Below are 13,468 nucleotides of genomic sequence, written 5' to 3' on the forward strand. Positions count from 1 at the left end.
ACAGCCTTATTGTTCGTTACACACTCTTTAAAAGAAAAATATTTCTTCCAATAAGTACATGCCCTTTGTGCAACCAACAAGATGAATCCATCGACCACCTTTTTCTGGAATGCAACAAATCTTCCTCTATTTGGCTTCACCCATTTACCACCACTTGGTTGGATTGCTCTCTTCCCACAATGTGCTTAATTGATCCCGTTTATTATATCAAAAAGTTGGTGTCTACTCAAAGATTTTTTTTTCTTAATATGGAGTATTTAGGAAGAACGTAACGCTATCATTTTCCAAAATGATAGCTTTGATCCAGCCACGATTTACCACCGAGCGCTCTTTGCGTTCAATGAGTTGTAATAAAGAAGCTTAAACGATACCTTTTCTTAATCTGGATCTCAAATTGGGAAATCCACCCCTTATTTTAACCTTCTCCGATCCAGCAGCAGCGGCAGCAATATCATCATCACCAACCACCCTTTATCCTGGTTGCTTGGGAGCCCCCTCCGCCTCAATTTTTCAAACTTAATTTTGATGGATCGGTCCGCAACAACTCAGCAGCATCAGGTGTTATTATCAAAGACTACAAAGGTTCTCTCATTACATCAGCAACTTACAATTAATCTCGGGAATATATACAAAGGCTTTCGTCACGGAAGCATTAGCTCTTTATAAAGGCATATTTTTGGCTCTTCAACAGGGTATCCACGACATACAAATTGAATGCAATAACTTGCTAGTTATCAAGGCAAACATTGGAAAATGGCATCCCCCATGGCAAATACAAAACATCCTATAAGACATGTGTATCCTCTTGTCAAACCTCAACAACTGGACAATTAAATATGTTTATAGGGAAGCAAATCGTGCAGCGGATTGGATAACTAACCTAGGACATTTAGTAGTATATTTCATGGTAATCAATGATTGTACTAGTTCAAGTCTAGCTTCTATTTTTCAAATTGACACTTAGGAGTTCCCCTCATGAGTAGGGTCTCCCAATGTTTCTTTCTTCTTACTTTTAAAATAAAAGAAAAAGAAAAAAGAAAAGAGAGAGAGAGAGAGAGAGATATTTTCTTATAACTTCTCTTCCTTTCGTATCAACTTTGATACCACTTTTCAAACCGAGAACATGAGAAGAGTCATTTCTTTTTCTTCTTCCCTCCACCAAATCCACTCTACCAAAAAAGCCTATTATTGATTTATTTTACTGACTCAAATTATTAATCGCTCCACTCTACCAAACATTGCAATGTAGTGGACAAACATAGATTAAGAAATATTATATAAGGATCAATTAAAGGGTTTAATAATATAAATTATATAGTTTATCTAGCTATGTAAATTTAATTGTTATTTTCAAAGAGTAATAATGGAAATAAGTTTAACAAGTGTGAATTATTCACATATATTGACTTACTAGAGCTTGTTAGATCTTATTAAAACTAATATGAACTTACTATGACTAATTTAAACTTATTACACCTTATTAGAATTTATTTTAGTTGTAAATTGAACTTAGGTCGTCCTTATTACAAATCTTTTTTAGATTAATATGACATTCTTTTTCCTGAATTTATCATATTCAAGGTTATCTAAAATTAATTTTTCTAAACTAAGTGGATATGAGATGAACAAAGTGGGGCCTAATTGAGGTTAATTGAACTACGGAGAGAATTGAAACGTGTAATTTGGATACATAGGTCAGAATAAATTATAATTTTAAAAAAAAAACATTGTGGATCGTTTTTCAAATAAGGTTTGTCGAATTACCCTAAATTATTGTTTGAAAATACTAGCTTAGTATTAGGGATTATTCTCTTATCTCATCTTCCCTTCCTTTCTAGTCTAGGGCTGTCTAATTTTTTGACAGTTTAGGCCAGAAATAGTCTAATTTGTTCAAAATGTAGACGATTTTCAACCCTTCCCCCTTAATTTTCTTTAGTTTTGCATTTTAGGTTTCAATAAATCTACACAAGTACTGTGGATGTCCGTCCGTTTCCCTATGGTGGAGTGTCTCCATGTGATGGAGTCGTTAGTTTTTGTTAGTTTAGTCCATTGTTTTTGTTTAGGGTTCTTTTGTGTGTCAGGGTTTATCAAAAAGGTGATTGATCATTTGCCCTATCAGTTCATTAGTAAAGATTTGTTCAAGATCGCAACGGTTGTCGAATTTTCAGATATGTTCAAGTGAATCAGATGAAAATCATCTTTATAGCTACAACAAATTATTAGATCGTATCTCCATATTCCAGCAATGTGTCCGAGAAATGTACCATAATATAAGATCTATTCGATCAATAATCGTAACTTTGATGAAGAAAACCCCTTATTTAATTCAATTTTATGTATTCGTTAATTTAGATTTAATTTATATATGTCGTATGGCTTTATATTGATGAATTGATTTATTTTAAATTGTTAAAAAAAAATTATTTGAAAGAGGAAAATGTGGTGATTAAGGGCTTGTTCACTTCAGCTTAATTTCAGTTCAGTTCAGTTCAGCTCCAATCTGTTTAATTCAGTTCAGCTCAACTCCTAATTTCCTTTTCTAATAAACTATTCATTTCAGCTCTATCCAGTCAAGTTTAGTTCAGCTCCATTCAGTTCAATTCAGTTCAGCTCCAATCAATTTAGTTCAGTTCAGTAAATGTGAATAGGCCCTAACTATAAACAAGAGGACTAAAAGTTGGTATAAGTTTGGATGTGTTTGGTGAAATGCTAAAAGATGTAGCTGATTGTGTTGGCTAATCTAAATGATTATATTAACTATTTTAACTAGCTGATTGTATATAAAAGCGATTAATGATTGTATATAAAAGAGTATTTGATGATTGTGTTGATTGCTTAAACTCATTAGTTTGAGTTTGCAAAATGACCAATAAACTAATTGACGAGGTAGGTAGTTGAGACTTGAGATAGGGCTTTAGATTAATTGGAGGTATTCCATGTAAGTGTACGTAATCTAACCATAAGATATTAAGTAAGCTAATGAAAAAGCTCCTAAAATGATTTTTTATTTATTTATTAATTTTTTTTTTATTATAAAACTTATGTAGTGGTATAAGTTCTTTGAATCATCAGCTTGATAGTTCTCCATCATCAAGTACTCTAAATTAGCTTATTTAATAGTTTATAAACTAATATTAGTCAAATAAGCTAATTTTTCCAATAAGCTATCTTCAAAACACATCATTTATATTATACTCTTAAGATAGTAAATAAAGCTTAATTTCTCAAAAAAAAAAAGTAAATAAGCATAAAGAAATGATGGGAATAATAATAATAATAATAATAATAATAATAATAATAATAATAATAATAATAATAATAATAATAAAAGACTTTCTTTTAGAGACGGAGTAATATAAAAATCAGACGAGATATTAGAGATGGAAAAAATAAAGTATCTCATCACTATTATTGTACCCACAAGAATTGTATGAAGAACAAGTAGATTAAGATATTGAAATGAGGACCTCAATATGATTCCAAAATTAAAAAGGAAGGGTATAGAACTATAGATATAGGTTAAGGACTACTTTTGGAGCTATACATCAATAATAGATATTTTTCCTCTTCACTCACCACACGCCCATGCGGTGCCTCCAATTATTTAACAATGTCCGATTCATGTAAGCCAAATTCATATAATTTGGTAGTGTACCACACTTGTATTTGTTTAAGTGATAAGAAATCTAAGGGTTCTATACTTCTATCTCACAACTTTAAAGTATGACAAGTACTAACAAGTCATAATACCAACTAACAAGATTAATAGGATTTATAGCATTTGGTAAAGTACTTGGGATAAAATATATTTTTAGCCTATTATAGCCTCAACCTCAAATAATTGTTACCCCCACTTTGAAGATTTCCACAATTCGAAAATAGCATTACATGGCATAAATTGGGGAAGTGCAGTAGGTACAACACACTTTAGTATTTGTTGATATATTGGTCACATTTCTATTGTATAGCAGTATAAGTAAGCACAACAAGACATGACAAGATAAGACAAATCATACTAAATAAAACTTAACTTTAGTATGCAAGTATGAGATAGTGTTACGTGGGATGGGATCTATTAGGCCATGTCTATGCCGCCCTTTATAAACACTTTTACTTTTTTTGGAATAGAAAATATCAACTTAACACATATCAAGTGAGTTCATTCACAATCATATCTAAACACACCCCTATTCAAAAAAAAAAAAAAAAAAAATATCTAAACACACCCATGATCACCTCCACTTTGTTATTAATTCTAAAGTTGGTCATCTTTACCCCTACTTGGGCATCATTCTTATGCACGAACATATTTTTGAAATTGTCTTAAGACAAAAACAAGCAAGTCGGCCTTTCTAAGTTTAGTGAATCTTCGAATTAATAAAGGTAATATTAGATTTTAATTACTCAAAACTTAAATTAATTCATAAATACAAGCTTTTATTGTTAATTGATACCCAATTTTTATTGTTAATTGATACTCCCTCCATTTCACTTTGTTAGTCTCATATAGAATCAATCACAAAAAAATAAGAGAATGAATAATATTTGGAATCTTACATTTTAGTACAAAAATTGTTTAATTAGTTCTATCTTATTAAATGTTCTGATTTTTTTCTTCGGAAATACAATGCTTGTTTAAGGCGAGGAATATCAATCAAATGCCATGTCATCAATCCACTAATGGGATTGATGACCAATCAAAATATGTAATTACTGCCATGTCATCAATCCATTAATGGAATTAGAAATTATAAGACCGGATTAGGAAAATAAAATAAAATAAAAAAGGAATAGATTCAATATGGGTAGATCATTTTGAAACGCCCAAAATAATATATGGGACTAACTTTATGAAACGGATGAAGTATTTTTCTTAAATTTTTTTAGAAACATTCCAAATATAAATTAGCAAAAACGAAGGATTTATTTCTCATATCTTGAGCTTAACCTTATTAATCTACACATGATGGGCTAAAGATATTATACAACGTTGCAGCCACTCTATAGGCTCCATGGCCTCCATCCAACCTCAAGATAAAAGGAAAAAAAAAAATACAATATCAAATAATTAGAGTAAATTAAATTAAAATCAACCATTCACATAATCACATTTGTCAAATGCTCAGGCCTCTAGCCTCAACCATCTGACACGTGGCAATATCCCAATTTTTGTGGCATGCAATTGGCTTGCCGACTTGCCTATTGCAACCTTTTTCTACGTGACTACGTGCAACTACAAATCCTCTATTATTTATAGCCAACACTATCGATCGTCAACTTTACCAACCAAATTATTTACTTCTCTTGTAAAATTAGTTTGAGTTGAAATCTTATCTTATACATAGAAAATATAGTGAAGCTAAGTTTTAAGCTAAAAATATAACAATGGCTTCGTCTATGTTTGTGGTGAATAATAGCTTTTCTAAGGTCTCAAGTGTGGGTTTACCTCCTCAAGTTTCTAGTCTTTGCCCTGACAAAGTCTCACGAGTTTGCTTCCCTTCCGTCTCTCGATTTAACACGGTAATTCACGTTTATTTACCATATAAATTTCTTAATTATGTGTCGATTATTATACATAGTTAGACAAACAATTTTACCATGAAATCATTAAATTATTAGAAGGTCTAGGTCGCTCATATGTTATTGGACTAAAAATATAATTTTGAAATACACCATTTTTTTTAACTTTTACACTTTATTACTAAAAGTCTATAAATATGTGTAGATAAGTGTTACAGTATTACTTGAAACATAGTATTTGTATGTAGACATACTTACCCACTATAAGTCAGGTGTACGACTCGGGCCGGATCCAAATGTAATCAGAGCAAAGCTCCAGTGAACCGAGTTAGCTTTAAAAAAAAAAAAAAAAACCAACCCAATGTTTGATTTTGATTTTTTATTTATTTTTTCCAATGTGGTTCTTGCTTACAATTTTGGTTGATTTTAAATTTTAGGCTTTCTCAGTTTCTTGGGACTAGATAAAATTCTAGCTAAGTTCTTATCGTGCTAATGACACATTTATTTTTCATTTTTGAGCTTAAAGTATCTACACTAATTTTATAAACTAACACTTATAATTTGTGGTTTTAGAATCAATTTCCCAGAGTATGTGCTGGGGGAGACGAAGAGATCAAGAAGTACACAGAAATAAAGCAACAAGCCAAAGAAACCATCGACAACGTTATAGAGGGCACCAAACAAAATGCCGAAAAGACCGAGGATTGGGTAAGCAAGGGAGTGGCCGACGTCAAGGAAAAGACCGAGGGTGCGGCGGAATGGGCAGCCGATAAGGCGAAAGAAGGGGCCGATAGCATCGGAGACACCTTGAAAGAGGCAAAATCAAAGAACGAGGAATCGGCGGAATGGGTAGCCGATAAGGCCAAGGAAGGGTTTGAGCAAGTCGGAGACAACTTGAAAGATGCAAAAGAAAAGACCAAGGAAGCTTTGCAAGATGCATTAGACAAAAATTAAAATATACTTGTATGTTACATGTAATACTTCTAGGCTTCTAGCTAGAGAAGATCTTAATTGTTCTAAAACAACAATAAGAAGACTCTTTTGAATACAACAAGAAGGAATTTGATTTCGATGTAGGATGTTAAATTGTTAATCCAAAAAATTTCACTACCCATTCATGTATGATAGAATATTGTCAAAGATTTGGACTCTTTAAACTCTTTTGTAACACTATTTTATTTTTATTTTTTTAGGGAATTTTGCAACACTACTTAGTAAAGATATCACCATGATTGAATATAGTTTTCCATGTCGATTAATAAGGACAACCCCAACGAAAGCGAGAAACACTAGTAAAGGTTATGACAACCGTGGATATTGTATCGAATAACTTTTTGTTGGGATTTTTATTTTTTAATTTTTTTATTTTTGTGGAACAATTACAATCGATACGAAATGTTAAAATAATCACTACGAAAAGGTATTTTTCTTGTAGTGTTTGGCTTTTTACGAACAAATTAAACTGTCCCTTGTGTTGTTTTCAAGGTCAACTTAGCCATGAATTTTCATCAATCTGTAAAATTTACTCCATAGATATGTGGTTTAAGACGCATCTTAATTAGAGAGTGGAGACTGGAAAAAGTGATATATATATATATATATATATATATATATATATATATATATATATAGAGAGAGAGAGAGAGAGAGAGAGAGAGAGAGAGAGAGAGAGAGAGAGAGAGAGAGAGAGAGAGAGAGAGAGAGAGAGAGAGAGAGAGAGAGAGAGAGCTAAGTAGTCTTTAAAGGTTGAATGGAGCAATCATAAATATAAAAGTATATCTGCCCAAAACACATTAGTAACCTAAATTTAATAGACTATATATGCAAGTGTACAATCTAATAAGATTATCTTTTATTATGTAAGTGAAGGGGGAGTCTGTGGCGTCCGCCTAAAATGACCACAACACCCCTATTTCCTTATAATTGGAATGTTATTTAAAATAAAAGAAATAAAAAAAAAGAAAAAATTAATCAATCAACAAATAAAAAGGAAAAAGATTAATCAATCAGCAAACAAAAAGGAAAGATTAATCAATCAGCATATAAAAAAGAAAGATTAATCAATCAACAAATAAAAAAGGAATAATTAATCAATCAACAAATAAAAAGGAATAATTAATCAATCGACAAATAAAAGGAATAATTAAATCAATTATATTAGAAAATAAAAAGGAAAAATTAATCAATCAGAAAATAGAAAGGAAAGATTAAACAATAAGAAAATTAAAAAGGAAAGATTGATCAATCGGAAAATAAAAAAGGAAATATTAATCAGTCAACAAATAAAAAGGAAAGATTAATCAGTCAACAAATAAAAAGGAAAGATTAATCACTCTAAAAATAAAAAAGGAAAGATTAATCAATCAACAAATTACAAGGAATAATTAATCAATTAGAAAATAAAAAAAGAAAGATTAATCAATTGGAAAATAAAAAGGAAAGATTAATTAATCAGCAAATAAAAAGGAAAGATTAATTAATCAGCAAATAAAAAGGAAAGATTAATTAATAATAAAAATATATAGGAATAATTAATCAATTAAAAAATTAAAAGGAATAAATAATCAATTAGAAAATAAAAGGAAAATATTAATCAATTAGCAAATAAAAAGAAATATTAATCAATTAGCAAATAAAAAAGAAATATTAATCAATTAGCATAAAAAAGAAAGATTAATCAAGCGACAAGTAAAAAGGAAAGATCAATCAATCAACAACTAAAAAGGAAAGCTTAATTAATCAACAAAGAATTAAATTATACGGAGTATAAAAATCAATTACTTGAATTAAGTGCAAAAATAAATTAATTACATTATTTGTTTTATGTCTCTATAATCAATCTGTTCTTAAATAATTGAAAGCGTTTATTACTTCTCTTATATAATTATGTGGAGCATAATTCATATTTTTCAATTAAAAATTAAGATTATAAAAAAAGGGAATAAAATAAAATAAAAGCAAATAACATAAAATACTATTCTATCCGTTTTTAAATACTTGATCCACTTTTTGATTCTGGCCGTCTTAAAATACTTGCTGCTTTTCTTTATTTAGAATTCTTTAACAATATTCAATTCATTTTCTCTCAACTAATGGACCCAACTTAAATCATATTTTATTAATTTCATATTCCCTCCTCCAATTATCTCAACTGCTTTTGCTTTTCACAATTTTTTATTCTTTCACCTACATTACTACCTAAACTCCACACATGGAAAATAGAGCAAATATTTAAAAAGGGAGAGAGTATTCAAGTTACATTCCTTAATTTTTATACGTATCGGCCATTATTGCAGTTGATTTTTTGTTTAATATGGAATGAATAATTTCTTAAAACATCGCACGCATTGCGTGCATATACTGCTAGTACATACTACAACAATTACATTTATTTTTTAAGATTTTTTGTACAAGAGGAAAAGGGATTTTATTAAAAAAAAAATATAGTCAAACGACACTTACATTGAATTATAAGAAAACAAGAATTTCAACATAAGTACATAACACCTTCAAAAAACTAAAAACATCATATATTTGATCAACAATCGTCTTAATAAAAAACTTCATCTGAAGTAATACAATATAATATGTGAGTTAGCAATGATTCAACTTGAAATTCATTGATGATGCGTAGTCGTTTGAGTGAAAAATAATCATGTAGTCCTCTGGATTCTTTGGGAGATGAGACCCGGTCATACAAACAGAAAAATAAAATACACACAAGAGAAAAATCATCATTTCAAGGATGAGATGTATTTATTAAAAGCAATTAAAAGGATTTTAGGGCTTACCACCGGTGAAAACGCTGATGAAAGCCCCTATAAAGATTCAAAACTGAGACCAAGAGATCAAAAAAGATATGGTAGATTTGGAGAGAAAAGGGTGAATAGAAGGAAACCTTCAAAAAAAATAAAAAATAAAAAATAAAATCCTAGTAATGGAGGGTAGAAAAAACCCTCCTGAAGGAGAAACACTAAGGGAAACCAAGAAAAAACCTCCCAGGTAACTGTAACACCTCTTGAATAATTTATCATTCTTATAACTACCAAGCTACATATGTCACTAATGTACAAAGTTGTGGTCAAATAATTTTTATTTTTTAAAATAAATATATATGTCTGATGTCTTAGGGCCTATTTTGTTTGACTGAACTAAACTGAATATTTATAAGAGAAGGAAATTAAGAACTGAACTGAACTGAACTGAAAATAATCTGAAGAGAACAGACCCTTAGTACTAAATTCTCCTATTTTTGAAAAAACCCAATGCTCCTTCTCTTACCCTTTTTCTAAGTTTTTAATTTTTTTTTTGGCCGTTTAAGCTGGAAATAATCTAATTTCTTTGAAAATTAGACTATTTCCAACCCTTTTCCCTTATTTTTCTTTAGTTTTATAATTTAATTAGATTTCAATTAATAATATACACGAGTAGTGTAGATGTTTGTCCGTCTCCCTATGATGGAGTCGTTTCTTTTTGTTTAGGTTTTGTGTGTGTGTGTGTGTAAAGGTTTATTAAAAAGACAATCTTCTTTTGCCCTATTATCAATTTGTTGGTAAAAATTTGTTTGGGATCGCAACAGTTATAAAATCTTCAAAGGCGTTCAAGTGAATAAAATGAAAATCATTCTTACGATTACAACAAATTGTTAAACTGTCTCTCCAAAAATATTATATATTCTAGTGATATGTGCAAGAGATGTACCACATTACAAGATCTGTTCAATAATTGTAGCTTTGATGAAGTAAATTCTTATTTGATTCAATTGTATGTATCTGTTAATTTAGATTTCATTTGTAGATGTAGTATGACTTTTGATTAATAAATTGATTTAATTAAAAAAAATCTTTTTTAATTGGAAAAATTGCTCCCATTAATCTGAACTTTGCCTCGTCCGCCCAAATTAATCCGAACTTTGGATTATTATCTATTACTCCCAACTTTTGAGGGTATTAATGTCTATTGCACATAACTTACCTGCAACCGGTTAATCCGGTCAACATTTGTGTGTTAGATTTTTTTTAGACACGTGTCACTACATGAATGGTCAAATAAAAAAACAAAATTAAAAAAAAAAGCCAACCAAAACAGCAGCCAACCCTTAACGGCAGCCACCGTTAATGGCAGCAGGATTTGGGGAGGATAAAGGAGGGGAGGCCGGATTTGGGTCGGAAACGAAGGGGAAGGTGGCGGAAACGGCGGGGAGCTGAGGGGGAAACGGCGAAAACGAAGGGGAAGGGTAAGGGGATTCGGGTCGGAAATTATGGGGAAGGGGACTTTAAACGGCGGGGGAAAGGGGAGCGACGGAGGAAAGAGGGGTGGGGGAGGGTTTTTCGGGGGTGGGGAAAGGGAAAGGGTGAGTTTCGAGGGAAGGGGGAGGGTGGGCGGCGGTTTTTGGGAGCGAGGGAGGGGTTTTCGAGGGTGGGGGTGGGGGAGGGGGGTTCGAGGGAGGGGGAGTGCTGGGCGGTGGTTTCCGGCAGCAGGGGAGGGGTTTTCGGGGATGGGGTGATTTTCCAGCGAGGTGGGGGTGTGGTGGCAGCCGCTGGGCATGGGTGGTTTGTGGGTTTATTTATTTATTTTTTATTTTAAATTTAAGTCAACCATACGCTGACACGTGTCTAGGTAACCTACTACATCAGGTTGGATGGCCTGTTGGGTGCAATACAAATTAATACCCCCTAAAGTTGGGAGTGATTGATAATAATCCAAAGTTCGGATTAATTTGGGCGGATGAGGCAAAGTTTATATTAATGGGAACAATTTTTCCTTTTGAATTTACGACACAATTGCATATTTTTATTGGGCCGAACCATCTTATCCTTGGGCCTTAAAAATCTACACGTAAGTGGGCCTAGAGATTCAACAGGGATCAACCTCAAGAAAAAGAAAACCATGCAAAAATAAAATAAACCATTCCATTCATATGTGTTGACTGCTTAAGCCCCTTAGCCTCAACAATCTAACACGTGCCAAATTCCAACTTAACGTGGCATACAAATAACATGCCACCTTTTCTTTCCTCTTACAATCTCAAACCCTTTATAGTTAACATATCATCATCTTAAATTTCTTCAACCAATTACTAACAATTAGTGTTACACCGATAAAAAAAATAAGTTAAAATCTTATCTTATAATTTTGTTGAAGAAAAATCAAAGATAATTTAGCTAAGTTGTTGTAATGGCGTCTATGTTTATAGTGAAGAACACCTTTTTGAAGGTTACAAAAGTTGGTTTACCTACACAAGTTGCTAATCTTTACCCTCGTAAAGTCTCACGGGTTTGCTTCACTTCTGCCTCTAGATTTAACGAGGTATGTAATTCATGCATTTTTATTTACTTTGCACTTGTTGTATAATGTTTTTAGTGTATGAATTTCTTATGCACCCTTACCACCGCTAATTAGTATAGACTTGCCTACAAACTAGTGGTCAACTCATGGTCAACCCAGCTTAAAGCTTATGTCGCCGATGATTGATTGAGGTCCAGAATTATGTTCATACTCTATTAATCAAAATTTAAGATCGATGGAGTTTAGTATGTACTCTGTAATGTTCATAGCTAGAATGAAAACAAAACACGGCTACAAAAAAATGTCATGAATACTTATTCCTGTGTGATACGTGTAGATTATTTTTAAGCTGAAATGTTCATTACTATTTTTAATGTTGTATGACTTAATAAAATTGTTATAATTTGTGCGTTAGAATCAATATGCTAGAGATAATGAAGACGAAAAATCTGCTGAAAGAATCAGGCAAGCGCGACAAGTTTACGAGAACGACGAAGAAGCCAAGGAGGTAGAGAGGAAGTACTCCGAAATGAAGCAAAAAGCAAATGACACTGCCAACAATGTGAAAGAGAAGGCCAAGGAGGGTAGCCGACAAGCCGGCGAAGCATGGCAGGAAGCTAAGGACAGAGCAAAACAGGGCGCGGAGGCAGCAAAACAAAGGGCCGAAGAAGGCAAGAATCGTGCAGGTGACACTATGTACAATGCAAAAGAAAGGACTAAGGATACGGCGGATTGGACCGCCGACAAGGCGAAGGAAGGGGTTAATAGAGTTGGAGACACAATGCAAAATGCAAAAGAAAGGACTAAGGAAACCATGCGAGATGCAAAAGAAATGACCGAGGATACGGCGGGTTGGACAGCCGAAAAGGCAAAGGAAGGGGCGGGGAAGGTGGGCGAGGCGGTCCATAATGTAAACGAGAAGGTTAAGGAGACGGCGAAGGGGGCGTGGGAGACGGCGAAGGATGCTACACAAAAGGTTAAGGAGACGGTGGTAGGGAAAGATGAAGAGAGCAAGAGGGTTGATGAATATTTGGATGATCATTTGCCTAAGCGTCCCGGGGATGTTCGTCGGGATGAAAAAATACGTGGTGATCATCCTTAAATTAATTGTATGTGTAATGGGTTGATGGCTTGTGTTGATCTAAATGCTTTTGTGCTTTGTGTTGCACTTGTCTAGATAGGGAAAAAAAATATGGCCCATGCTATGTGAAATTGGTCCAAGTTTTAACTTTGGATATGATCAATAATTTGGGACCTTTTGATCAATGTATTTTGCACCTTAGCTTGTATTAAAATATGTTCCATTACAATTTTCTTTATAGTATTGCTTTAATACTATACAATATTATTATGTTTTCCATTACGTACCTTAGCTTGTATCTTGTGTTGCATTTAAATTGGGACTTTTTTATGCTTACCTATACGACTCTTTTGAGTCCTTAATTAATGGCTTTATACTTATGGATGTGTTACTTTGACATAAGGTCAAATTAATTTTCATTCACTTTTTAACTTGTGAAACTTTGAACCAACTACATTTATTTTTTAGTTAAAATCGTTTGACTTTTACACTATTTATAAATTACTACAATAATATAATAGGATGTTTCTACTATGGTCACTTTTATTATGATCATTACTATTCTTAAATCTTATTGGT

At 32.3% G+C, this 13,468-nt stretch overlaps 1 protein-coding gene across 1 annotated transcript; it reads left to right on the forward strand.

Annotated features, from left to right (window-relative positions):
* The first annotated feature begins 5,261 nt into the window (after window positions 1-5,261).
* Window positions 5,262-13,175, forward strand: LOC110693415 (late embryogenesis abundant protein D-29-like). Its single transcript, XM_021870535.1, has 4 exons — window positions 5,262-5,520; window positions 6,094-6,472; window positions 11,690-11,829; window positions 12,224-13,175. Exons 1-4 carry the CDS (start codon window positions 5,386-5,388, stop codon window positions 12,908-12,910), a joined length of 1,341 nt encoding a protein of 446 aa, XP_021726227.1. The 5' UTR covers window positions 5,262-5,385; the 3' UTR covers window positions 12,911-13,175.
* Window positions 13,176-13,468: the final 293 nt, after the last annotated feature.

The sequence above is a fragment of the Chenopodium quinoa genome, unplaced genomic scaffold, assembly GCF_001683475.1.
Source record: "Chenopodium quinoa cultivar QQ74 unplaced genomic scaffold, ASM168347v1, whole genome shotgun sequence".
In the NCBI taxonomy this organism is placed as follows: domain Eukaryota; kingdom Viridiplantae; phylum Streptophyta; class Magnoliopsida; order Caryophyllales; family Amaranthaceae; genus Chenopodium; species Chenopodium quinoa.